The 27,940-nt window shown below is 42.8% G+C and overlaps 1 protein-coding gene across 2 annotated transcripts; it reads left to right on the top strand.

Annotated features, from left to right (window-relative positions):
• Positions 1 to 128: 128 nt before the first annotated feature.
• Positions 129 to 27,940, top strand: CC2D1B (coiled-coil and C2 domain containing 1B). Of its 2 annotated transcripts, none has more exons than XM_056497298.1 (25): positions 129 to 211; positions 567 to 671; positions 3,602 to 3,743; positions 6,430 to 6,542; positions 7,300 to 7,419; positions 8,524 to 8,661; positions 10,584 to 10,845; positions 11,311 to 11,435; positions 11,575 to 11,650; positions 12,794 to 12,904; positions 13,225 to 13,355; positions 13,634 to 13,706; positions 15,810 to 15,922; positions 16,699 to 16,867; positions 18,066 to 18,238; positions 18,342 to 18,467; positions 18,980 to 19,038; positions 19,183 to 19,299; positions 19,757 to 19,830; positions 20,439 to 20,497; positions 22,244 to 22,295; positions 22,686 to 22,785; positions 25,515 to 25,605; positions 25,903 to 26,033; positions 26,811 to 27,940. In XM_056497298.1, exons 2-24 carry the CDS (start codon positions 606 to 608, stop codon positions 26,020 to 26,022), a joined length of 2,610 nt encoding a protein of 869 aa, XP_056353273.1. In that variant the 5' UTR covers positions 129 to 211; positions 567 to 605; the 3' UTR covers positions 26,023 to 26,033; positions 26,811 to 27,940. The 2 variants fall into 2 exon arrangements, with proteins under 2 accessions (XP_056353273.1, XP_056353275.1); XM_056497300.1 differs by lacking the exon at positions 129 to 211 and adding an exon at positions 218 to 434.

The raw sequence follows: 27,940 nt of genomic DNA, 5'->3' as shown, positions 1-27,940 counted from the left end.
GGACAGAGCCGGGCGGGCCGTGGCTCCGGGCCGGGATGGCCCCTCAGCACCGCGGTGCCGGGCTGTGAGCGGGGCGCAGCCGGGACAGAGCCGGGCGGGCCGTGGCTCCGGGCCGGGCCCGCCCCTCCGCGCAGCCGCGGAGCCGCCGCGGGGGCCAGGCCCTCCCCGCGCAGCGCCGGGCGGAGCTGCGGCCACACGGGCGGGAGCCGAGGTGAGCCGGGGCCGGGATCTCTCCGGGCGGCCCCTCCGCGCTTCTTCGCGCTGCTCCCGGCCCATCACCCCCGCGGCCGCTCCCTGCGCCGGTCGGGGAGCGCCCAGAGCCGGCCCTGCCCGCCGGGTCCCGCCGAGTTGGGCGGGCGGAGCGCGGGCGCGGCCGGGCCGCGCTCCTCGGGCCCCTCAGCGCGTCCCGCGGCGCTGCCGCCGCTGCCCTCACGGTGGGGGAGCCCTGCGAGGGAGGAACGGAGGGCAGGCCGGGGAAGCTGCGGGGTCGCGGCGCTCGTCTCCGTCCGGCGGGCTTTGCCTTGGCACGGACAGGGCGCTGACTCTTAAGTTCCGTGTGCTCTCAGTCCTATAGAGACACAGCCCTCTGAAATTCATGAACCAACATGCTTGGCAGAAGACCTAAAAAGAGCCCTCAGGCAAAGGGCCAGGGAGCTGCAGTTGCAAAACAGGTAAGGAGGGCAAAGGGCCAGGGAGATGTGGTTGCAGAGCAGGCAGAAAAACCTCCTGTTCCCACTCACTGTTCCTCAGGATAGCCTCATTCAGACCTCTTGCTGCTGTTTTCCTGCAAAATCTCCCATGTGTTAATAGCATTGCAGGATCATGGAGAAAATTAGATTGTGTGGTGCCTGTTTTCCTTCCTTCTTCTTTAATGCATTCCTCTTGAAGTAAATATCTGATAGCAACTGTGGAGGTCTTGCAGGGAAGGCACAGTGTTGTAACGCTGTAATCTGCATGAGACCTCATGACTCATGTTTACAGTATTTTCTTAGCCCAGCTATGTTGAGATTTAATAATAACTTAAGTGGTTCTCTGGAGGTTTTCCTTACATCTCTAAGAAAACAAATAAGAGCAGCAGAATATCAGGTAACAAGGTAAGGGACACATATTGGAGAATATTAAGGTGCTAAACAAGAGACAGTTAATTTTAATTTCCCTTTTTATAGTCATTTTTTGGTGTAACAGATAAACTGATAAGCCTATGTTCCTTTCTTGTAGATAAAAGTGAGTTTAGCTTTGTCCATGTGTTGGGTTTTTTTCCCATACTTACCTTTGGATGGAGTTTCAGATGTCTTGTGGAGAGCAACAGTAATTAGTCATGGTTGGCAGGTGTAGAAGGTGAGGCAACAGTGTCAAAATCAGAAATACAGTCAAGGCAAAATTCTGTGTAGAAAACTGACAGAAAAACAGTGTAGTTAAAGGATATGTTAGAACCAGAATGGAATTTCAGAAACCTTTGAAGGTAGAATAGAGGCAAGTAACAGGTGGAAAAATTGGTAAGAGTATAGAGAAAAGTGAAAAGGGAATGTAAAAAGTTATTAGAATAGAGAAAATAGCTGAGATGTTCTCTTTTGGTGATTTCTTAGGAACCAGTGTTCTCATACTGAAGGCAGAATGTTGTACTTAGTGATCCCTGATGTCACCATGGCTCCAGTGTGAAAGTTTGGATTTCTCTGTGACAGAGATAGTGTGTAGCTTAGTTCATCTGAGCAGGGGAAGAGCTGGAAAGTGAAAATACATTTCCTTCTTCCAGGGAAGAAAAAGAAACCTCACTCTGAAAAGACAGAGAGTAAATCAAGGATCTGATTAATGTATTTTACTAATTTCTTATTCAATACAGTTAATTATTCAGCCTGTCTTACAGCATAAATGTTTCTTCAAACAAATGGCTTGTTTGCTTTCAAATTAATTGAATTTAAAATGGTTTATTTTTGTGTAGTGTATCAACTGCAAGCTTTTTATAACTTATTTTTTTCTGTTTTATTAAACATTGTTCGAATACTACTAATTTCATTGGAAGTGTTCCTTATTGAATGGATTGGGACTTGGAGCTAGAGCTGCTGAGTTGTGTTCTTGACTTCTGTGGTTGCTGCAGTCCCTTCACTTGCAGTGTGGTAATGAACAGATGCTGTGTGCTCCTGATCCCTTCTGCACATTGGTGAAAGGTCTATGTGTGTTCCATAGAACTTGAATCTTTAGATCACCATTATAATTCTTTCCTATTTAAATACTGTCCTCACCTTCCTTCTGTTCTAGCCAAGTGTGCAAATACTTTAGTTTTGCTTTACAGCTGGGAGATGGATAAGGCAGAGGGTGGCTGACTGATCTGCCCAGTGCCTTATGGAATGTCAAGGGCAGGATCAAGGCTAGGAAACAAACAGCTGCTGACTTGGAGTGCTGTTGCTGGTCCTTGGAACCAGTGTTGCTCAGTTGTATCTTTCACATTCTCCTTTGGGATTATAAAATGGTCCAAAGAGGGGCACAGAATGTTTCAGGGCAGTAGCCACCAGCACTTAGATTCTTACTGGGTTTAAAACAAATATTGTTTCATGAATTTGTAAACTGACAGCCAGCTTCTTGCAGCGCTTCAGATCCTTGAGCAAGAGGTTACTAACCCTCAGACTAATGATAGCTGATGTTTTTTCCTGTGCTGGAGAGAAGCTGAAATGTTGCCTCCTTGGCCATGTGGGGATCAATAAGGGCTTGTGCTTTGGAAAAGTTTGAGGAAAGCTTTCACCTAGCTCACAGGATGAATCTAATTCTGTTCATTTATCTTTGTAAAAAGTCTTAGCATACATAAGATACTTTTTTTTTTTTCCTGGGGCAGTTAGTATCTTCACCAGAAATACAAAAACTGTGATGGCATTTTAAAATAATACCTTTTGGGTTAAGACCCCAGAGATTCCTTTGATGTGCTTTGGCATGTTTTGCCACAAGAGAGTGATAACCACCCCTACTGACATATCCTGATTACTGTTATTAATGTTATTCCCTGAGATGTTATCTCTTAGCTGATGATCTGTGCCAGCCAGTTCGATGGTTTGGACATGGCTGTGTTTGTTTCTGTGGGGTTTAGAAACTGATGTAAGAAGAAGACAGGAGTTCTGTGTTTATAAATGTAACTTCTTCAAGAGATAAGGTTGAAGTCTCAGCTGTGTGCATATGTCAGACCTGCTGTGTGTGTGAACGATGAGTGAATATTTTTTAGCTTAGCTGTTGCAGGCACTGCCCTGAACTTCCCTGATGCTATCTGCTCCATGAGGCTCAGTAAAACAAACATTTTATTCTGCCTTCTTATGTCAGACTACTAAATAGGATTGATTGTAAGAAATTGTTTGTGTAGTGTTTTAAAGGGAATACTTGTGGGGTATTAAGATTTATGTACCTTACACCAGTTATGGGTGCCTGGTATGCATTGCTGTGGTAATAGAAGTAGTATGATAGTGGGTTGTAAAAAAAAAAAAAAAAAAAAAAAAAAGCAGAATTCAGAATGCATGAAAATATCTAAATAATCCATGCAGTGTAATGTTTTTGAGTGTCACCTTTGTTTTAACTGTAGGGTATTTTATTATTCTGTATTGTTATTTTCCCTTGGCTCCAGCTGGGGCTGTTTGTGGATTTCAATCCTGAGGAGATGCTGCTGGGTGCAGAGGAAGGTGAGGATGATGGGGACCTTGAAGCAGAGCTTGCTGCTATCACAGGAGCAAAAGTGAAAGATGGAAAATCAAAACCAAAGGTGAAAGGTAAGTTAAAGTATCTGAATTTTATTTATCTTTAATAAATTTATCTAAATTTATTATTTATCTAAAAAAATCTTTAAATTTATCTAAAATATTTTTTATTTAAATCACTGGTAGAACCTGAATTTGCAACTGCTTTTGCTTTTACTTTGAAAGGTTTAATTTGTTACTCCACAAACAATGTAAAAGTTTTTTTTTTTGTTGATGCTCTTGTAGACATAGGAAAAAGATCTCTGGTGCTGACCCATTTAATGACTAAATTAAGGCATGCTTTTTTAGCATATGAAGTCATAAAAAGGTGTAGTAGGCGCTAGATGATTTCAGAAGGAAATTGTGTTTTTTGTGGAGGGTGGGCTGTTTGTCATGTGGTTGTTCTTCTGTTTTTGTTTGAAGAATGAATTTACATAATGAGCATTATATTTTTAGTTACTTGGAGTCTGTAACCAAAACTGAATCCCATTTTCAGAGGCAGATACTGATGCAATTATTTGGAGAATCCTGTAGCTTGTGTTATACAGGTTAGAGTGTCTCTTGGAATGGACTGTTACCATTCTTAGTGCTTTAAGTATCTGTTAATTTAGTCTGGTGGTGTTTGCATGCAGCTCTGCAGTGTTTTACAGGCTTGCTGTAATCTACCATAAACAAGGCTGCTGCTGTGAGGGACACTCCAGTGAGCATGCTCTGCCTCTGAGCATGTCTGAGTTTGTGGAGCTGCAGGGTGAGCTGGTTCAGGAACTCCTCTGCAAAAATAAACCTGTATTCTTGGGGGAGGTTTTCAGCTGAACCAGGTTTGCTTCCTGCCTGTCTGAGAGGTGGGGTGACAGCCAGTGGTTGAGGTGGGGCAAGGAGAATGGAACCTACAGGTGTGTGAGCAGGTGCAGGAAGGAAGGGATAGTGCACTAACAGCCTTATTTGCAACTCTGCAGTAATTCCCTGTAATATTTTAAGGGGCTTCACACAGAGCAGCAGGGAAATGAAGAATTTTGAAATGTTTAGGCAAGACAACTCTATAAACACGGTAGCTGAAGATAGACAGAGGACATGTTTGTATCTGAAACTAAATTCTAAATTATTTCCACTCTCCAGATTTCAAAATTTTGGTAAATTCTTTAAGCTAATATGCATAGTTGTGCAAATAGGCATAATAGCAGGACTTCTGCCATTGGACATAGGTTACTTGTGGCTAAAACATGCAGGATAATGTTTTGAGGGTGAATCTGTGTATCAGGAGCTCTTGAATTGTTGTCAACTTTTCAAGAGCTGACTTCTCTCTCACCCTCATCATCACTTACTTTTTTGTTTTGGTGTTTCTGTTCTTAAGAAGAAAATAAAACTTCAGACAGTGCAAAAGTAACATTTGCTATGCCTAATATTTCCTGTTCTAAATGCGTGGTTCGAAAAGGATTTTCCAAAGTAATGTGCAACTATTCTGTTTTCCTGCTAGAATTGGAAGTGTGTGGGTTAGAAGCTCATGGAGAATGAGCAACTGGGCAGCTGTCACTGGACTCCTGAGACCTGGCCCAGTGCAGTGGTGGGGGCAGGATGCAGGCAGGAAAGGGGGAGCTACAGTGAGGGCAGGGAAGAAACAGATCCTGTCTGGGAAAGGGCAGAAAAAACGGATCCAGTGCAACTCATGTGCTTGGTTCTTGGCTGAGCACCAGGTGCAGTAATTCCCTCCTGGATTACATCCTAGAGCTCTGATTGGGTGTGGGGCAGTGGCCTCCTCCTGCAGCAAAAGCTGCACTGTTGGAATATCATAAGCACATAGATCCCTGCTCTCTCTGATAAGTGCCAGCTGGGCAGCCACTCATGTGTTTGAAATTGTGGCCTCATCTTGCTGCACGGGATTAGAGCTGAAAAACCATCTGAGGAAGCTTGATTAGATTTTTTTTGTCCTTCCTGCTGTTTTCTGCACAGCCAGTTGCCTTTGCATATGGCCTGCAGTCTGGGTTTTGCTAAGAGTTAAATTTAGGAACAACATGTTTGATAGAAATACTGAAGCACTGATGGGGTGAATTAGATTATTTGAACAGAAGCAGGTTTGTACCTGGGTTAATTTTCAGCTGATTCAGCAAATGCAGGGAGTGAATTTAAATTGACTGTAAAGCTCTGTCCTGGAGATCTGTATTTTCTGCAGCTTTTACTGCCACTGGTGAGTCACAGTCATGTGTCTGCTTAGGGAAGTATCAGAGGCATTTACGTGGACAGTTGGGATTTGTGGGCAAACAACCTCACCTTTGAGAGCATGTGGAGGAAGTTGATAGTTTAGAAGATGTGGTTGGCACAGGATGAAGCACAGATGAGAACTCAGCAATAAGGAGTTTTAAGTAGAGTTTTCAGGACAAAGACCTGAAGCAAGATTGCAAAATGAAGGAGCGAAGAAAAATTTTGAAAAGGCTGAATCTCATCATCATGAGACAGCAGTGCAGAAAATGTGCAAGTGTCTTATTGCCTGCCTTGACTGTGATAATAGAAACACCAGTGCTGCTTTTCCTGGATGCTCACTTCCCAGTCTTTGCCCTTTATCCATTAATACACTCTCAGTTGCCAACAGCACTGTGCAATAAAGGGGGCATGAGAGGGGAGGTCACTGCTGTCTTTAAACTGGTAGCAGCTCCTTCAGGATTTATACCAGGGACTGCATAACTGTTCTTTAGGGTTTATGGCTCCTTGGGATTTCCTTTTGCAGCTCCTCTGCCCATGGATCATATTGAAAAGATGGCTGCAGAGTGTATGAAGGATCTGAATGAAGATGAAGAGGAAGATGCAGACGATGACTTGGAGAAAGATACAGACCTGTTGGTATGCATAACTGTTATCAAAGAGTTTTAGTTTTTTTGTTTTTTTTTTTTTTAACAGGACTGCATTTAGCAAAAATGTCTGTTAACTTTGTGGTGAGAAGCTAAAATATTGCAAAAGCACCATTAGATGCAAGTCTTTGCAGGATCCATCCCCCTGCACAGCAGTGTAAGGGAGTTTTCTAGCATTTATGTGTGGGGGCTTAGAGAATTGAGGGAAGAGCAGGAATCCCATTCCATGTCAGCTGATGAAAGACAGCCAGGGGCAGACATCCTCAAAGTGATGTCTGCCACCATTTTGCTACTGCTTCAAGTAGTGCTTGGCCTGAGAGGACACCTCAGGAAAATCTTTGTTTCAGTGACTCATCTAACTGGCAGGGTTTAGGGAAGGAGTGTTAAGCAGTGGTTTTGACTGCCATTGCTAGTAGAGGCTTTTTGGAAATTTGAAATTTAGGTTTACATAATCTTTGTGAAAGTACTTCTCTGAAGTTCTCCAGCTTACAGATCTCCAGCCACAAATTTGTGTGGTGATCCTGGGGCTGTAGGGTGGCTTCTCAGTGATATCTGGAACCAGTTTAAATTAATAATAAAAAATAAAACTGAATTTTAAAAAGACTGGAATGGAAGATCTTCAGACTCTTCACTTGGGTTCAAGACCCATCCAAAGCTTTTGACACTTTAGACTTGATTTTATTTTTGCCTTTTGAGGACAGAGCAGATTTTGAGGAAAAACCTTTTGTTGGCTCTTACTTTTACCTTAGGCAGAGTTGCAAGAAGTTCTGGGGGAAGAAGGTGAGACAGGAAGCTGTGAGGATGAAATGACACCAACAGAGCCATCCCCATCTGAAGCAGAAGATGAATTACCCGAACTGCAATCACAGGTAGGAATGAGCTTTGTGTTTCTGACAATTTTGCTGAATCAGTGTTGTCATGTGGCTTGTATGAGGGTCATTATTAAGAGTCTAGCGAGGATTTGTCTTCCAAGGAAGAAAAAACTGCACTATTTCTGTTTCCTCTGGGGAAACCAGGCTGTGTGGGTGCAGGTGATGCCTTTGCTTTGTTCCAAGGATGAATTCTGATGTTAGCATAGAATTAAAGAGGTAAACAATTGGAGTCAGGCATGTCTTGTCTCTCATTATACATAGGAGCATACAGACTGCAGTGCAGGCTTCCAGAGTTCATATCTTCTCCCTAAGAGTATTGAGCAGTATGCTGAAATTGTGAGATATGTTGTAACTCAACACCTCTGACATAATTTTGGATTTTTTCACAGTATCATTATCTGTCTCAGCTTAATTTGTCAGTCCTCATGCAGTCAAATTCTTTATTCAGTCACTGCATGTTTTTGTTGTGTGCCACAGATTCCAGTGCCTTGAACATTGGGCCCATTAGTAATTGGGATTGAGAGGGTTTCTATAGAGATAATGGCAATAATTACATCAGGAGCCATCTGCAGGGTGTCTCTGGCTGTGGAGAGTTTGCAAGTAGCTACTCATGACTTTGCTTAGGCTGCTTTTGTCACTGAACTAATTCCAGGCTGTGGGAGGAGGAAAAAGAGCTCTTGTTGTAAAACCAGGTTGAAGCCCAGAAGGGAGCAAACTAGCAGGGTTTAAAAATAAGAAAAGAATAAGTCAAGATTGTGCCAAAATACCTCTTCACACCCTCTGTTGTGTGGGGTTTGAGAGACTTCAGTGTTCTCCTCACCTACTCACCGACCACATGGCTCCAATTACCCTGTGAGTGAGAGTTTCCTAAGTCTCTCCACCCATTCTTCTCAGTGAGGCTTTTGAGAGAGCCCAGAGGTGGCTGCAGGGACCGTTAGTGCAGCACAAACCCTGCTCTGTTTTAGGGGCTGTTCCTGCCTGCACTCAGCTCGCAGCTCTGTCTGTGTGTAGAAGAGGAGTGTTTGTTTTTCAATGCGGTGGGAAAATTCGTCTAGCTGGATGAAATAAGTTTTCTTGATTTGTTTTATTGTTTTTTCTGAGACCTCCTCACTTCCTGCTGTTACCAGTGAGCTACAGCAGATGCTGGAGGGAAGAATTGCTGACTACAGGACAGCGATTTCTAACGCCAAGGCATCGGAGGAGAGCGCCAAAATCCGGCGCTACGAGAGAGGCCTGAAGGTGAGTTGGGGTCAGCAGGCTGTGAGTGAGGGTGAGGCAAAGTCAGCTCTCTGAAGTGTGCTCTTCCCAGCTGTGTGTTTGTTGGCACATGCTGCCTGGTGTTACTTTGAAAACATTTATTGTTACTGACTACCCACCTGATACAGCAAACTCACTGATAAGAGGTGGCTTCAGCTGCCTTTTGTGTGTCAGCTTTGTTTCTGTTGAGTGTAGTAGCTGGAGGCAGGGTTTGTGATACATGCTGAAGTTAAACCCACCTGCCTGGATCTGAATTTGACCTGTGGTGACTGCTCAGTGTTACCTTAAAGCAAGGTTTAGGAGTTTGCCTAGCACATACACCTTGCAGTTCATCACTGCTGCCTTCCCTTAGTTGCTAACCTTCCACTCACTTCTGTCAGACAAAGGGAGGTGCTGCCTTTCCCCGAGTGTGTTGGCTGTGCTTGAAAAGGAATAGAGCAGGATTTTTGATGAAGGCAATCAAGAACTGCAGCAAAGAGCAGTCTCTCCAGCCTCCCATGGTTCCAGGCAGGTGGCGTGCTTGCAGTGAGCTGCAGTGCTTGTTTACTGCTGGGCAGGGCCTTTCTCTCCCCGCTGCTTTCAGCAGCTCTCCTGCATCACCTTAGGCAGCAGTGGAGGTGTGCAGCTCAGGGCTGTGCACTGGGGCAGGATGTAATGGCTCACTGGCTACCAGGTCTCTTGGAGTACAAAGGGAACTATTGAGGCCAAACTCGGGGAAGAGAAAGCACAAGAAAGATGTCTCTGTGTGTCCACTGCCTGCCAGCTCTGACAGGAATGTACACAAAACCACCTGGTCTTTCTGAGAGCTACAGGGATGGACAAACCAGCTATTCCATCCACTAATGAACTTAGTGCACTGTGCCACTTCCTTCATTCTTCAGGGTAGGGAGTTTCCCTGTGCCATCATGAGTAGTGTAACTGAGGATAATAGACCAGATCTCACTTCACAGCTGCTTAATTAGCAAAATTGCATGTCAACAAATGGTATGGAGTTCTCTCTTGTATGTAGTTCTTGGAACTGTGAACTTTAGTATCAGTCTGTCACTCCCACATGGAAAAGAGGGAGCTGCCTATGGGTTGCTGGTCTGAACTCCAGTCTCATATGCAGTCATTTCAAAGTATCTCTGCCACTGTTACTCAATAGGTCAGACAATGCCATGACTAAAAAAATAGCAGTGATTCTGGCACTGATGAGATTTTGTTGTCTTTCTGTGCTTCCATTTCAGTTTCTTTGGAAGATGAAAGAAGTAAAACTTTTGTTTTGGCTTGAAGTGCATGGTGGTCTTTTGTCTGAACCTCAAATTAAATTTAAAAAATAAAAATACTGAGGAAGGTAATATTTGGGGCGGAGGAGGGATTTTAAAAAACTGGGCAGCAGTTAACCCAAGTTAGAGATGGTGAGAGCTCCTTACCATAGGTGGTGAACTGAAGCTCCATTTCCTTTGTTGGTACTTAATGGCTTTTCTCATTGCATTAAAGAGGTTTGCAGACCCCTTCCTTCCCTGGATCCATGTAGACAGTGACATTTCAGAATAGCATATTTTATTATATTTTAAAGATGCACAAAATCCATCTACAGTTGGTATTAGTGGATCCTTGATGATTTTCTGTGACAAAACTGAGTGGATCACATCAGGTCTCAAATAATTCTGGGTGCTGAGGTATCTGTAATTACCTGGTTTGGGTAACAAGGCCTTTGCACTGTGTTGTTTTGGTATCTGGACACCCTTCACTGTCACTGCAGTTCTGCTTGCAGAAAAACAGGGTTCTGAAAGGCAGCAGTCTCTGGTGGTGTGTGTGACAGCCTGTCATGTATAAGGGGATGAATTTGTCTTTTAATTGTTTTATGCTAGTAACTAGTCTGATGAAAATGCCTATTGACTCTGTTGTTCCTTCCATGCCAGACTCTGGAAACCATGCTGGCTGCAGTGAAGAAAGGCAAAAAAATCAGTGAGGAAGAAATGCCACCTCCTGTTGCAACAGGAAAGAGTTCTTCTTCTGTACCTCAAGCCATGGGAGTGGAGCTAGAGAATTCAGGAGATTCACCAGAGAATAAAGCTGACTCTGCTGCAGATGATGAGCAGAAGGCTTCTTCTGAGGCAAGGCAGCATTTGGAATCAGAGTCTCTGCAAGGTCGTGCTGCTGCTGATGCTGCTGTGGAAGCAGGTACTGTGATCTGAGAGAAGTATTTGCAGCCCTAATGTAATGCTGCCTCTTCCCTGATGTTTGTGTTGTGTGCAGCAAAGCACTGCTTATGTTGGAACTTCCCTGCTGAATGTCTCAGAGTTGTCCATGGAATGCTGAGTTTCTGGCAGTGTAACCAGTAATTATTTCAGTCTTCTGTGCTCTGGATCAGTATCCTTAATTTCTCCTATGCCTCAGTTTCTCCTTCATTATTTGACATGTTGAATTCCAACCTTTAAAGACTTAATATTTTTTCTTTAAATTGGAAAAAGTGGAATCATTATGTTAGGTAGGACTTCCGGAGAATGGAGGAAGAAGGCTATTGGTAAGATGGCTGTTGTGATTTAGAGCAAAAAGGGATGAATGTGGGTTTGCATAGATGGGTGTAGCAAGGGATGCAAATCTTGCATGTTCTGTGTCAGTCTCAACATTGTCTCATTCTCCCAGATCCCCAGCACAGCAGCACACGAGCAATCCTGCTTATGAGGCAGAAGGAGTATAAATTAGCAGCTCTAAAGGCCAAGCAGCAAGGAGACCTGGAGAAGGCAAAGGAGTACATGAGGGCAGGCAAGGTATGCACTCCAGAAATCCCAAATGCTGAACATACCCTGTGCTATACCCACATGTATTAAATGTCAGACACTTATTGTGGCAGCTGTCAAGCCTTGGACAGACCAGAATAAATCTTCTGTTTTGTTTTTTCTGTATTAGAAGTTTAATGTGGTGTTGGAAGCTTTGGACAGTGGGCAGCCAATAGACCTCGAGAATATGCCTCCGTCTCCTCAGGGTAAGGCTTGTCTTCAGGAAGCCTTTTCAGGAGTCTCTCTATGCTGTAATGGAATGATTCTGCATTTGACTGCAAAACTATTAAAAGAACTGGGGATGGTTTAGGACTGAGGCTCACTGCATGTTCACAGTCTAATCAAGACCAATGAAGAGAAATGAGGTATCATTACTCATATTGCAGTTATTCTCTGTGAATTACAAGTTCAACCAAGTATTGATGTCTGATATTCTGTGTATGGGTAATATATAGATATTCTGTGTAGATAATAGCAGCCAGTATTTCAAGTGGAAGGGAAAGAAGGCTAATGGCCTTCTTTAAAATTTACTGTAATATTTGATGGTGTTACGTGCTTTGACTCAAGTTCATAACGTTTAGATTAACAAACAGTTTGCAGTACACTAAAGTCTAATTTTTAAAGCAAGTTATCAATATTAAAGACACCTTAATCCTGGTAATAAAATTTGGTGTTTTTTTAAGTAGATGCAGTATCCCCACCAATAATTAATATTTATTATTATATTTAATATCCAGCCCAGTGTTTTAAGCAGCTTACTTGAGTAGATTATTTTATTCTAAAACAGTAAATGAAAGATTATTTCAGTAAATCATGAGATTCATGACTTAAGTTACTGATCACTAAATGGCATTGCAGAGGAGCTTCACCCAGGGCATAACCTTGCCTTAAAAAGTGCAAGATTTTTGCAGCAAATTTCAGTTTCTGTTATACAGTACCAGAAACCGGAGTTTCTGAATAGATTATACGAGTTTCTTCCCTTTTCTAGCACATCTTTTGTTACAAATATTTTAGTCAATTAGCAGACTTGTTCACTCTTTCCATCTGCCAAGATACCAAGTGATATTTTGGGGAGAGAATTCTTAGAATACTTGAACTACTTTTACTTTTTTTTTTACCCCCTCGAGCAGCCCTAACCAAAATGAAATCAGCATTTGAGATTTTCTTATAAAGCATGTTCTGTGGATAATGGGAACCTTAGACTTAGCTAGCCATGGAGATACTGTTTGGAAGCCAAAAAGCTTTCAGGAAGATGATGTGGTCAAATTGATGGTATTCTGAGTGACACGCAGCAGTAATTGCTTTGTTTGGAGCATGCTGTGAAACTTCCTGCTTTCCCTGCTTTGCAGATCTTGAAGGCTTAGGACATGCACAAGATGCATCCAAGCAAAAAGTACCACCTGGGATGAGAAGTTCCCAGGGTCTTGCAACACCTGAACCTCAGACCCAAGAAGCTTCAGGTAGGACTTCCGCATTTCTCTAGTAAGTCATAAAAACAGCACAGCTGGGAAGCACTTTAAGGTCTGACCTCTCCCACTGAACTGCAGCAGGACTGAGTAAACCTGGCTAATGTTTCTGAGTATTGTTTGCTGCTGATCCAATCTACTTTTGTTCTGGATCAGTGATGGAAGGAAAAGTTAATAAACTTTATAACAGCAGTGTTCATAGTGAAACTTTCCAGTGGTGTTCTCTGACAAAGGTGAGGAAGGGGAGGAGAAAGGCAACCTGTGTGTTCTGAAATCTTTATGATGTGGCATTTAATTGTCTGTGTGGTTTGCAGAGGCCCTGCAGCAGCCCAGGACAGTGCTGGAGGCGTTGCAGCAGCGGCTGGAGAAGTACAGGGCAGCAGCAGCTCAGGCTAAAGCCAGCGGGGACGATCGGAAGGGCAGGATGCACGACAGGATAGCCAAGGTAAAACTAAAGTGTGGCTCACTGCATCCAGCAAAGTCATTTGAATCAGTTCTCTTGCTGAAGACTTTTTCAAGGCTGAAATAATTTGTGTATTGTCTGTCTGTTTGAAAAGAGGTCCAGTGGGGAAGCTGGAAAGGATTCAGGGGAAGAAATAGCGACAAAGCACATATTATAGTAAAATCCTGAGTCTTGTACAGTGTTTATGCTGGTTAGATACAGATGATTGCTATTTCACAGTCAGCTCTGTTTTATGTCTTACTGAGTGCCTTTGATTGCAGCAATACCAGGATGCCATAAGAGCCCATAAGGCAGGGAGAAAAGTGAATTTTTCTGAGCTACCTGTTCCTCCTGGTAAGTGCAAATGTAAAACATCCTAATCCCCAAAATTTTTTTACACCTGCTAGGCTCCAAAGGGGCTGTGCAGATATTGCCTGCTCATCCTGTGGAACAGCTCCTCAGTGTTTTCTCAGTGAGTAGCTGGCCTTGCTGTTTGATGGTATTGTGAAATTTTTTATTAATATGCTCCCAAACGCTGACCCTAGTGAATATTCCTGCATATTGGTCACCTGTTTGACAGTATGGGAAATTAAAACTGGCACTATTTGAAAAGTTCAACGACTTCACCATTGGCAGGTGCTAAAAATGTTATTTGTCTATCCTCTGTGTCAGCCCTCCTAGAGGAGGGACTAAATTTGGGTTATATTGGCTTTTTAGTTTTGCTGGAAAGATGTTTTTAAAAGTGAAAAATTTTCCTGATGTTCCCCATTCTGCTGATTCCTATCCGGAGTCTCAGAATTTGATTATCTAATGAATATCTCTTTGTAACACCTTGTAACATCAAATCAGTATTGCAGCTCTCCTGACTGGTAAAAATCTGCAGAGATGGAGCAAATCATGTGCTTGGTTACACTGAGACAGTGGCAGAGGCAGCAGCTGAGCCTGTTTCTTGAGACACTGTTCCCTGTTTATCTTCTTCAAAACACTGAGTGCTGTGTCTGGAAAAGTTTGGGCTAGGTCATATGTGATGCTCTGCCTCTCATTTGCATAATATGGTTTCTCCCCTGGAAAAATCTTTCCTTTTATCTTGAGCCTGATGTGGTCTTCTGAAGGATACACTCAGCACTGCAAAGCAGTGCCTGGATTTTTTAAAGTTAGAGGACAGAGATGGACTTTGTTGTGTTTTTGTCACTGTCAAATGTGGCAGTGGCAAGCACGGCAGTGGTAGTAGAGTAGGCACTGCCAGCTCTGTCAGTTCATGTGTGGCTTCGAATCCTGCTTTGAAGCTGTCCCTGAAAGGCAGTTTAGCATCCCTTTTTCCAGAACGTGATCCCTTTCTGGTAAATGCCGGTTTCTGTAAGAGTATTCCATATCTCTGGAAATACAGAGAGCTGCTCAGTGTCCTTGCACATCAGCTGTGTGTTTTTCAGCCATCATTTAGAGGCCGTGTGATTTACATTGAGGACAGCTATCAGGCAGTCACTGAAACCACCAGTGAATTATCCTGGGATGGCAGTGCCCTTCATGGCATCTGGCTGGTGATGAGTACCAGCCTTGGACTCCTGGAAACAGAAATGCTGCTGAGCAATGGATCAAATGTCACACAGGGCAGGATTCTCTGTTCTGCCTCCCTGAGTACCTTGTAATTATGCTCTAGCAGCCATCTCTAGGTTTAGAAGCAGTTTAGTCCCTGTTTCTTAGCACTTCTCATGAGACTGGCAGCAAGAATACTTGCTATGTATTAAATGAGAGAAGTAATTTAATATATAGCAAGTATATACACAGACAATTTATTGTAGTGGCCCTGGGTCTCTGTTCTCTGAAGCTGACACTAAACTGGTCATGTGGCAGTGAGACTTTTATCTTCCATCATCAAGCCTTCCTCCCAGCCTTAAAGGGATAAAAAAAGAATAGCGATCATTATTCTTCATACACTTCTCATTTAATTCGTCTGATTCTGCCTTATTTTGCTACCTCTGCATTGCAGTATCTTTTCAGCAGAGGCTGAGTGTGTGATAGCCCAGCTGTCAGCAGTGGATTGTTTATTGCTCTGGGGGTAGCACTGATTTTCTGCTGGACTATGTGTCTGCTAAAGTCAGGCAGCAGTGAGAAGGGAAAAAATAAGACTAAATTCTCTGCAAGTTCTGAGGGCATCTCTACTACTGAAGTCTTGAGGTTGTGAGGTTGCTTCGCTCAGCTTGGAAACCTGCTCGGTTATTGCATAATTTTACTGTCATCCACTTAAGCTGGGTATCTGAGAGATCTGATCTTAGGAGCACCACTCAGACTTAATCTAGCAAGGCTTTTTGGCCTTTGCCTCAATCTAGTTAGACTAAATTCTAAAGTACGTTAGACAATAGCTATTTGCATAGAAACAACTTTACAGTAAACAAGTAACATGGAAGACATACCATGGGGCTCATGCAAATCTCTCTTCTATTTTCCTTCCCTTCACAGGATTTCCCCCTCTTCCTGGTGTTGCAGCAACAGATGGTGGCAGCACAGTCGCTGCTGTCCTGGAGAATGCCAGCAAGCTGGCAAACATGGAGGAGAATGATGAAGAGGAGGAGGTTAGTGTTGCCTGGTAGGATGTGTAAAAGTTCAATTGCCATCTCATGTGGCATGCATGTTGGATTTCCAGGTAAGGGTACTCAGGTGAAATATATTTCCCAAAAGTCTGAGGAGTACAGGACCTCAGTGGTAATTTCAGTTTCCTTTATAGAAGGGGACAGATGAGATGATATTACAGTCAATACCTACAGAGTCTCTGAGTGCAGGGTTTGGCTCTTTCATAGCTGTCTTCTATGTAGATTTTGTTTTCAAAGCAAACAGTTGAGATCCTCACCACTCCTTTACATTGTTGTACAGTACTTAAATCTGTACTTTTATCCTGCATCCCAGCAGCTTCCTATGTTTGTTCTTTTCTAGGATGTTCAACACTTACTGCTTTTTGTCAGGCTGCACCAGGATTTAGACTTTAGTTTGATTTCTGTCTCTCTCTGGATTTGGTTGCTGATTGATTGTTCTTTCTACTAGAGTAGCTTTTAATGGAGAGAATTCCTGGATGATTTCTTTTCTGCATGTCTCTGCTTCTTTAAAAATCACTGCCTTGTTGAATGTTCTTTTTATTCCATCTATGGCTTGCATAGGTCAGCTGCCTGCTGGCCTGGCATGGCTCATAAACCTCCATAAGTTAAAATTTGCTGTATAGAATGCAGTGCTCACCTCAGAAGGGATATCCAAAGGCTGATACAGTCATAACCATGGCTGTTGATGCTTGAGATAGTGTCCTCAACCCTGGAATAGATTTTATGCATTTATTATGCAATTCTTTTTGTTTTGCTAGAATGAGCCTCTGCCCCAGGCCCCAGTGGCCAAGAAGCCAACTCAGGTTGTTAAGCCAACTCCAGTTCCATCTGCTGCAGCTCAGGAGAGCTCTCCTGAGCACCTGAAACGAGCTGCATCACCCTCCACCCTGGATAAGGCAGAGTCAATGGATCATCTGCCTCCAGCAGGTAAGTGAAGGGATCACCATTCCCAGTGCTCCACATGCAAGTTGTTTGCTCTAGTTTGATGAAGACTTTATCATTATAATTTAGGTGTGAGCCTGTGAATGTGTGTCATAGATTTCCTCTGACAGGTGCCTTAATATGTATGTTCTTGAGGGCAGATCCAGACCAGCCATGCAGCTTTATTTCACAGAGACAGCATGTATAATTATAAGGCTGATTAGGTTTTTAATTAATTTTGATGTAACAAGTGTATTGATTCATAATGTTTAACTCTGCTCACAGCTGAACTCTCCATATACTCTCATTAAAGGGGACAGGTTGCCAGTGTGAATTATTCATTGATCTGGTGAAGCTACCTACATCAGACAGAGTTCTCTGCCTGCTGCTTCACCCAAGGATCTCAGGCTGGCTGTGCACGCAGGGCTTCATCAGTCTCTACTCTTCCTTTGCTAAGGTCACTGAGCAGTGTGTGTACAAGATGCATTGTACAGATAGTGAAGGACAGCCACCACCTCACTGAGTGGTTTGGGCACACACAGGCAGTGCTCAGGCTCCCTTCTGCCCTGGGTGGTTCCCTCAGGATGAAGTAGAACTGCCTGGCTGACTGATGCACTAACCTAATACAATGTAAAGCAGTTTTATTGGTGTGGTTGTGCTTACTGTTTTGGCAAGGAAAGAAGAGACTCAAGCATTAATAAGCAACTAAGAGAACAAGGGGTTACAAAGAAGCAGAGGTGATATGTGTGAATGGGCCTGCACATTGGTTCTTTGGGGTTCTTTTCTGACAGATCAGGGGAGAGGAAGGAAACTGCTCTAGAGGATGCTCATAATATTTACTGTTTCTTGGAAGTTAACATGGAAAGCTGAAAGTTTGGATTCAGCTTCTCCCTTGGACCAATCAGCTGTGCTGGAGTCTGTCTCAGGCTTGCAAATTAGAGGCTGTAATAGCTCTTGTGACACTTGTGAAGTGCTGTGAGGTTTTTTTGATGAAGAATGCTGTTCTAGAAGGAAGCTTGTTTCTTTTTTTAGTGCTTGAAATTGAAAGTGGTCAAGAAACAGTTGAGTGCAGTAAGGAAATGTCCCAATTTGGCATCTGTACTTCCTCTGATCTTTTCCTGGCTGTAAACTGAACATGGTAAAACCTTTGTTGGGGCATCAGCAGCATCAGAGGAGTGAGTGTTTCTGTACAACTGTTTTTCAGTTAGAGAACAGCTGGAATTTCTGGAGAGCAGGAAGAAACAGTACCTGAAGGCAGCCATCAAAGCAAAGAGGGAAAACAACCTCGAACAGGCGAAAACGTATCTCAGAACAGCAAAGGGCCTTGACCTAAAGATTGAGCAGGCAAGATCTGGCAAAACTGTTGATATTTCCAAGGTTAGTAGGACTGCTAATATTCTGCTTTGTTTCATATTTGTGGACATCAAAGTGCTTGCTTTTCCCTATTAGGGCTCTGAAGTGTGGTGTTCTTGTGTTGCAGCTGCCATCACCTCCTACAGATGATGAGGGTGATTTTATCTTTGTACACCATGAAGATGTCAGGCTGTCTCAGAAAGCAGATGAAGTTTATGCACAGCTTGTAAAATTGCTGAAGGACCAACATGAGGTGACCGTTTGATGTTTTTTAGAAATGTTTTGGAGTTTCTTTTGTACATTTCTTTGGGGTTTATTAATATTATAATCCCCTCATTGTTCCAGTGAGATCTTTTGTTTTTTTCCTTTTAAAATACTTTTGATATTGTATGTCCTAAAATGGAGAATTTTCAGAGTTGGATTCTATGGCTAGTTGATGCCAGAGTGTGTGCTTGGAGGCTTGGGACTAGCAAATTATCACTGTTAAATATGAGCACTCAAATTTGAAAATAGTACATGGATATTAAGACTAGGCCTAAGGTGAGCCTCATAGCTACAAATCAGGTGATTAAAAAGTAATAGGGAGAATGGCTCAAACAAATGCTGTGCTTTGGGCTTGAGGAATGGCATGGTGAATGTTCTTGAGTGACTCAGGAAAATGCCTGATTTTTATTAAATTAGGTTGTCATCAACCTCAGAACTGTGCCAGTCATGAAGGTGTGTGTGGGAATCACTGAGTGAATCTGGTTTTGTTTGTGTTCACAGAGGTGTTTGCAGTATTCCAAGCAATTCATGCATCTGGGAAACGTAGCAGAAACTACTCGGTAAGATCCAGTGTCTGCTTTCCATCATCCCCCAAAGCAGTTATTTCCTGTGATTCCTGCATCTCCACATTGCTCTTAGCTCTGGCTGAGGGTTACTCTGTGCTCTATCTGATTCCTGTGGGTTTTTTTTGCCTTTTTCTGTAGGTTTGAGAAACTGGCACAAGGTTGTAAAAAGGATATGGAGATCTTACAGCTTGCACGAGCACAAGGAATGGATCCTCCAAGCCATCACTTTGAGGAAAGAACCTTTAAAATGATAAGGTGTGGGAAAACAAGATTTCTCAGGCAGGCTGGAATGACTTTCCAGGTCTTTACCGTTGTTTAGGGAATTCTGGGCTTCGGCAAACTTGGGTGGCATCCAGGATTAGGCTCAGTATTCCTGAAAGGATAATCTCAACAACTTAAATACAAAGAAGTTGTTCTTTAATTTCTCTTGCTGATGCTTGTTTTCAGAATGCCTACAGCCTCCCCTCTGTTTCTTCAGCCATTCCTCCTTCTTTTTTTCTCCCTCAATCCTGTTGCCTCCTGGGCTTTGTTCCTGGTCTCAGAGATATTTTTAGCTCTGTTTGTGCTTTTCCCTTGCTCTGCTGTATTTTGTGGAGATGATCTCTGTAGGAGTGCACTCTTGAAAAAGCTCTGACAAATAGCCATGGCATCCTGGTCTGGCAGTGGATCAGCTGACAGTGGGATGAATGTGCTTTTTTTTGTCTTTTCTCAGGATATTTTCTGATCTCAACAGCACAGAAATGCACCTTCTTATTGTCAGAGGGATAAACCTACCAGCCCCACCAGGTGTGTACTCAAAAGGGCATGTGGGCTTTTTCCTCTGAGTAGGTAAGGAAAGTAATGGGGAATGAATTTTCTCTATCTTGAAGGCCACTTTAGGAGCCAGCACTCATTAAAACAAAGCATATTTGGGCTTGTGTCCCCCCAAAACCTTTAAACAGTATTTTTAAAAAAAACAGATGAATAAAGAGAATCTGGGTTCTGTCATGACAGAGAGAAAAGCTTTAAATTTTCCTGGATTCACTCATAACTGGCTCATAGTTAAGGTTTCATTTTTACCTCTTGTACGAGTGCCTGCCTAGGAGTTGCACCACTTTGGTTTATTTTGATGCTTCAGTAGACAGGGTTTGCTCCTGCCAGTGTTACTGCTTTTAACCCCTTGCTCCTGGGAGCTTGTAAACCATGTGTGCTAGACTGTCTTAGGACTAACAACATAAAAAATCCAGTTGGATGCCAAGTTTACATGGATTTTGGTTTGATGGATAGGTTTTTCAGTTGTCAAGAGGCAGGTCTGTAAAACAGTTGGGTGCTCTTGAGAATCCTGCTCAACATGACAGATGGAATGACAATGTCTGTACTGGCTGTTTGGATTGGCTGGTTGTTGTCTCACCCAGGTGTGTCACCAAGAGATTTGGATGCGTTTGTGAAGTTTGAATTTCAGTACCCGAGTGCGGTGAGTGTGTCGTGGCTCTTCTGCCCCTCAGTCTGTCCCCCCTGCCACTGCATGACCTTGTGAGGGCTCCAGGAAAAGGGAGAACACTTCTAGACATCCTGCCTGGATCTGCTTTTAAAGCAGATTTATTTTTCTGAGAAACAGAGCTGCTGAGCGTGTTGGCTGCAGATTGAGCTTTGCACCTTTCTGCCGATGCTCTCCACACCTTACCCGTGGTAGGGTGGTGTCTGCAGGTTCTTTGTCAGCAGCACTCAGTACTAAGCCATGCCCACCTCTGCCCCCTGAAGGCACAATCAGGCTTTTTCCAATGTTGGCAAAATGTGTCAAAGTTCATTTCTTTCAGGGGTGCAAACACACCAAACACCAGAGCACACAAAGTTATTGCTAAGGGCCACATTAGACGTGATCTCCCTAAATCCTCTTCCATCAATAAACCAAGCTTTTAAATGCATTGCATTTGAGCCTCTCTTACAATTGTAGAAATGGATTGAAAGGGCTAATCTTTGTCATTAAATAAATGGTGGTTTAATTAGCAGATATATATATACACCTGTAGAAAGGACTTGAGCCATGCAAGTTTTTCGCCCTTATTAATTAGCAGTTGTGTGTATGTGCATGTATGTATGTGTATGTATATAAAAATATGTATACACATATGTATGACTTCTTTCCCTGGAATTTCCCAGTGTCATCCTGTTCCTCTCACCTTTAAAAGCAGTCTCTGATCTGAAAAATACTCAAACTTTAGAGCTAGAAGGGCTTCTGAGGAGGAACTGACCAGTCTCTTACTGTCAGTAGAAATCCTGGGCTTTGCTGCTCTCTGTGTAGGGCAAAACCAGACCTTGCTCTTGCAGGACTAATGCTTAGCCCTGGGAGAGTGCACAGCCTAGGTTTCTACCTCCCAATAAATTTTGCAGTAATTCCACTAAAATTAATTCAGTTACCTGTGGGAGATTGGTGATGGTCAGACCAGGTTTGTGTTCAGGTTTGAGTGACACGAAGCCTTAATGAAGGAGTAACTCAGTTAGGGTGGCTGAAACCAGAACTGGTCTGTATGAATAATTTTCTGGGGAATGAGTAAGAATCAGCATAGTTCCTTTTAATCTATTTTCCTTTGTTTAAAGAAAAGCCAAACCTTTACTCCTTAGCCAACAGTCAAATAAATATATCACCTTTCTCATTTATAGCTGAAATCAGTTTTGCAAAGTAGCTGCAATAATTAGGCCACATTGTCCTTGTTCACTCCCCAGAGATTTAGTTTGTACTCCACTTCAGGTTAAAAGTTAATTCATTTTGGCGGCAGATTGATTGTCAGGGAAAATAATAGTAGGGCAATTCCCTGAATGATTTATGATGAATTCCTTGTGTAGCTTATTATTCCAGCTAATGCAGGAGGAACAGAATTACTGTGTCGTGGAAAGTGCACACTTTGTCATGGAGTTTAACAGCCCCAGTCAGTAACTTTATGATGATTGGATTGAATTGACTGTGACTATGTAGCTTATCTATGGCTCTCATATTTAATGTAATGTTTTGGCTTACTCTTTCTCCAGTATTATCCTTGTTACCACAGTGAAATCCAAGTATTTTAGTCGTGAATATACCATATCTTCTTATTTAGATAACCCCTGAAACCTTACATTTCTGGTGTAGGCATAAAATAAAGCTGGCAATAAAAATGGTCACTAGTCTGTTTTCAAACAACACATGACAGTTTTATGTAATTTTTGTCTCTTTTTTTGATAGGAACAACCTCAAAAGAGTAAAACATCTGTAATTAACAATAACAATTGTCCAGGTGAGTCCTTTTTTTCTGGAACAGCAGGAATAATGTTGCACCTTGGGAATCCCTGGACAGTACAGGCTGGTGTCAGACTGTAAAGCAGGCCAGAGATTCTCCCACCACCTTTTTTCCTTCTTTCTTATGGAAGGGTTTGTTGGGGTGTGAAGTCCAGCTGCATTGGCAATTTCTTCCCCCTCATCCCAATATTGGTGGTAGCTATTATGTAATTAATTAAACCAGTATTAATTACATTATCCAAAACACCCCTTCCCAATCATTCCAGCCTGTGAAGTCTCACACATGGGCCAAACTGAGACAGAAGAGCTCTGAGTAGGTGCATGGAATAGAGCACTGCACACCATTTGACTCCCAGCTTTCGTCCCTTTTCCTTAATTTCACTCTCAGAGTACAACCAGCTGTTCAAGCTGAACATCAACCGCAACCACCGAGGCTTCCGACGCGCAGTTCGCTCCAAAGGAATCAAATTTGAGGTGTTTCACAAAGGGTGAGTCCACAGTTTGCTGCTCTACTAACAGCTGAAAAGAGTGTTGGAGCTAAAGTTTAGGAAGCACAATCTCTGTTGTCTGGTCCTCATGTCTGAGAGCTTTCAAAATGTGCCTGAGCTCTGTAGCTTCCCCTGTGAGGGTGAAGAAAGACACAAATCTGGTGAAGTTGGTTCAGATCAGTTGAGGATTGGTGTGTTTAAAGGAGTTGGTGAGACTGAGAAAGCAGTGATTTACTTCAAATTGTGTTGATTCTTACCCAGTTTGGTTTCAGTTATCAAGACTAGAAAATTTAAATATTCTGTGGAATAACTCTGTAGAATAATGAAGTAAAGCAGCAACAAAATATGAACAGCAGGAAAGCAGGTGACAGATGATGGCAGAACTAGAGTTATGTTTCTGTACTTTCATTCATTGGCTCTTGCAATACTTCCTGAGCACTGCTGGCAGCTGCCTTGAGAGAGACAGACTCCCCTCATCTCAGAGAGCAGGACCACAGTTAATGTTAACAGTGTTCAGGGAGATCCTCCTCTAATAACTGAGTTATTCAGAATAGGAGTGGCCTGTATTCCCTCATCCCTGGGATGGTTGTGATCCAAGACTGATGGGATGCCAATAACCTGATTTTTGTCTGGTGGCTCCTTGTCCTATTCCTTTTTGCTATTACTGGGCCATGCAGAAATCATCCATAGATTTTCTGATGGTTTTTAAGTTGCAGAAGTTTCAGTTTGTGACCTGAAGTCCCACTGTTTTACTCCAGATCATCAATTGACATCTCTGTTGAAGCAGAAGTTGATTTTCTTACACTTTTTGTGTCAATCCTGACTGCTCCACTGATCTGTGTTAGAGATCTCCCCTCTCTTTCAGAGCAGTGAAGTGTTTATATTTGTTTAAAATGGGGTTTTTATCACCTTTCCCCAGCCAACTCCTTGGGAGAAAGGAGAGGATGAAGTGATCCAGGCTCTTCTTTAAAGACTGTCTGCACCCTATATTTTCTGAGACTACAAATGAATACTTTCAGAAATGCTTTTGTGGATGTTGTAGTTTTGGGGTCTCTGCTCTGTGACCATCTCCCAATAATTATTTTTGCTCAGTAAGCAAAGGAGACTTGTTTTAGGTCACATATATTAAACTTCAGTTTAACAACACTTTAAAGTAAAAACTCAGCAATGTATTTTTCCAAAGGAAAAATCTCTTCTTGAGCCTCTCCTAAAAGCTTCCAAAGATGAAAGGGAATTTCCCCAGAGCTGTTTCTGAAGCCATAGCCTAGAGCAAATTCTTCACAGCAAGCCCCTGGAACTGAGCAGGGATGAACCAGTCTTTGTTTCTTTGTTATAAAATGGGAAAATGCTTTTAAAATTCAGCAAGAATTGCTGATTGTCTGAACTTTATGAGCAAAGAGTCCCGCATGCTGCAGTACAATTACATAATCCTTCATTTTAAGGTGCTTGTGAAATGAAGGAAGTATTCCAACAGGAGAACTAAGAAATTCTGAACTTCCCCTAAATGATTGTGTGAGTCTGCTGTGGCCTCACTGATGGAGAGTCTCAGTCTTCTGTTGCCACCAATGATGTGATCTTGAGGCTCCATTAACAATCTTTGTGTTTCCATTGCATATGTCAAGTCTTGCTTGATAACACCTTAGTATCTCTTAATGGTAATAGGAAGAAGGGTGGATGTTTTGAGGGATGGGTTTTTTATGTTTGTTGATTTGGTTGCTTGTTTTTCTGAAATAGAATGGGTAAAAAAGGAAGCTTCTGAAATCTTGAAAAATTTCCAAGAAAACACAGCAGGTGTGGCCAAATTATCTTTTTTAACTCAACTCTAGAGTTTATTTGTTTATCAAACCTTTTAGTGACTGGTTCACGGAGATGCTTGGATGCAGGCAAAGAAATGCTGTGTTTTGAACTGAACAGTTCTATGGAATTAGGGTGGTTTAGAATTAGTCTTTTGTCTTTTGAAGGAGTTTGTCTGGATAAGGGTTTTAACACCTGTGTCTGTTCAGGTAAGTATACACTTATTGCTGATTAGACTGTTCAACAGAAGTGACTACAGCAAGAAGTTGCTTGTTTTCCTTGCAGGATAAAAATGCTTCTGTGTTTTATTGCAGCAGACTGGAAATTCTAAAATTACAGTTTTTGACTGTTAAAACTACCAGTATGTAGTCCCCAGTATGTAGGTGAATCAAAACAATAGCTGGAATGTTCTTATTTACTGAAATTGTTTTGCTTTACCAAGATGAAACAGAATGATTCATGTGACTTTTTCCTAAAAGTAGTTTGCCAAAAGCAGCAGGTGCCTGTGAAATGTTTGTTTTGCTGAGAGATGCAGCTTCCTTGGGAATTCCTTCAGCCTGTTCTGTTAAACAGCCCCAAGCAGAGGATGGCCCTGTCCTGGCTGCTGGGACCTCCTTCCCTGTCACCCCGGGCAGGGACAGAAGCTGCTGCCACTCCAGTTGCTGATTTAGTTGATTGTTTTTCTTTGCTGCTGAAGATGTCCTCATCTTTACCTTGGTTGCAGAAGAATAATTAACAAATGAGTACTTTCTTATCTTGTTCCTTGCAGTCTAGTTTTTAAGGGTTTGCCTCTGGCACTGTGGTGTGCAGGGTTCCAGGAGCATGTCCTGACCAGCCCTCTGAATGTGGGGATGGAGCAAACAGTGATGACCTCTGGGCTTGTTTTTCAGTCAGAACATTCTGGCTATCCTTACCCCTTCACTTCTTTGGCACAGGTCCTTTTTCAGAAGTGACAAACATGTGGGGACAGCGCACTTGAAGCTGGACAAGCTGGAATCAGAATGTGAAGTTAGAGAGATCATCGAGGTACGTTCTTGTGATGAGGTGTGTTCTGCTTAGTATTTGAACCCAAAGGGGAAATGAGTGTTTGGATCACATAAAGGTGTGAGTTCACTTAAGTTTTGTATTAAGTGAATTTGAAAACCTGCCTGGGTTGGGGGGACCTGCTCTGCTGAGTTGCAGTCCAAGGAAATGCTTGGCTGTGAAACTCCCAGGGATCTCTGTCACCCTCAGGCCATGGGTGTCACAGTTGCCTGAGGCTCTATAGTTAAACATCATAATCCCTATTTGTCCTAACTGCTCTTCTTTTTGTGGTTATTTCAGATTTTTGATGGCAGAAAGCCCACTGGAGGGAAACTGGAGGTAAAAGTGAGACTCAGGGAACCCCTCTGTGGTCAAGATCTTCAAACAGTTACAGAGAATTGGCTGGTCCTTGAACGTTAGTTCTGTCTGAGGTATGAACACTGCACCCAGAGGGGGTCTGGGCAGGACTTGACAGGGCTACAGATAAATTCTGCTTGAATAATGTCTTGTGTTGGCATTGACCTAATTACACAGCTCTGGCTTCAGTATCATTCCTCTTTATATTTGTGGTGGGGAGTTGACATAATTTCATAAATGAGGTTACAGAATTTCTGATTAGTTTGTATCTCAGAGATGCTGTTTCACAATCACTGGAAATACAGGGACAACTCCTGGTGTCACCTTTACTAAGAATACTATTTATAAAATAAGTGATAAGTAATCCATCTTCCTTTGCTTGATCTCCTGAAGCCTCTGTGGTCCCTGTTCCTTAGCATATGATTTCACTTTACATTTCTAAATGGCAGTTAAGCAAATATTCATCAGCTTTAGAGTGACATCCACCTGTTTGGAAGCAAATGGAGGCAAATGGTGTCAGATTGTTGAAACTGAGGTCTCATTTCAGTACAGGAGTCACCATCTGAGTACCAAAAGGCCTGTTTTAGTGGTTTCCTCCCGGCCAAGGAGGTCAGGAGGTCCTAGGAGGCAGAGAGACACATTTGATGGCCATACCTGAAATAACAACTTGGCCTCATGCCCAAGCATTTTCCATCACTGGAGCTTAATCCTTTTGCTCCATTGATTTTTCTCGTTGACCATCCAGAACCTTGGTGTCAGCATTTTCCATATACTGTCTCCTTGAAGTGTGAACATCTGTTCTGTCCTGCAGCAAGGAATTCTGATGGGTTTGTTTGTGTTGTTTTCCACAGATCCATGGGAATGTTGGAAGTCGTGGGCTGAGCAAAGGCAGGAAGATGCTGCTAAGCTGCAAGCACCAAAGATGTTAAACGAATGCACTACTGAACCTAATGTCTATTTTGATAACAGCCATAGTGCTTATTAATAACTCTAAGGCAAACAGGAGGCTCTGGGAATGCGCTGCTGCAGGGCTTGGCACCGGTCTACCCAAAATAGACAGAATTGCCTTAATGTGGGACTACTGATGTAGCACCAGGACGAATGTTACATTAACTATGCAGAGTGCTGTGAGAAGGGTTTAGCCCCTTAAAAATTCCCTGAGGTAGTGCCAGAGCTTTTGGGTTAAGTCACAGGTAAGACCTTTACCAGAATTCCTATTCCCAAGTGTCTGAGCAGCCGGCGTGGTTCAGTGAACAGTCTGCTACTGCTTTTTCTGTCCTCTCCCATCCAGGCCTGTGTGGGTTGGGGTCTTTTTTTTTTTTCCTGAACCAGAGGAGAGCTCTTAGGCAGCAGTTCAGGGGTGCCAGTCCCTCCTCTGTGCACACCCTTGAGGTTCCAAGGGCTGTCCCTTTCTGAAGGAAAGGCCCCAGGGCTCCTCAGCAGCTTGGTGTTTACAGACCTCTAGTTTTGTTCTGGCTCCCAGCTGTGTGCTGTGCTTGCTGCACTGCTTCTCCAGTGCAGAAGGGTACTGTGCCTTCATCCTTTATGGTGTTGGGGTTTTAATTTAAAAAATACAAAAGTAGACTCTGCTGCTTCCCAAATGTTCCTTGTATTTTTACAAAAATAGGCTTTTACAATTCTTCCAGGCAAGGGGGAAAATAGTCTCACTTTGTCCTTTAAGAAAACTGGATCATTACTTATTTTCAGGAATGCTTTTTGATCAGCAGCATACAAGAAAGGGTACTAAATCTGCTTGTGTTTTTAAATCTCTGTGAGCTAACAGAAACCAGAGATCTCCAAAGGGAGGATGTGGCTGTGCCAGGGATGGGCAGGTTGGGAGACAGAACAGAGTCCAGACAGGTCAGGCAGCTCTCTCTGCCTCTGTCTTCCTGAGCAGATGAAGACAATACAGTGTTTAGTTTTTAATTTCAATAAATTTAATATACAAAACTACATGTTGAAAATAAAAATATAATATGCA

The sequence above is a fragment of the Oenanthe melanoleuca genome, chromosome 8 (assembly GCF_029582105.1).
Source record: "Oenanthe melanoleuca isolate GR-GAL-2019-014 chromosome 8, OMel1.0, whole genome shotgun sequence".
Classification (NCBI taxonomy): Eukaryota; Metazoa; Chordata; class Aves; order Passeriformes; family Muscicapidae; genus Oenanthe; species Oenanthe melanoleuca.
Note: the sequence above shows the minus strand (reverse complement) of the source record. Positions and strands in the feature narration are given on the sequence as shown.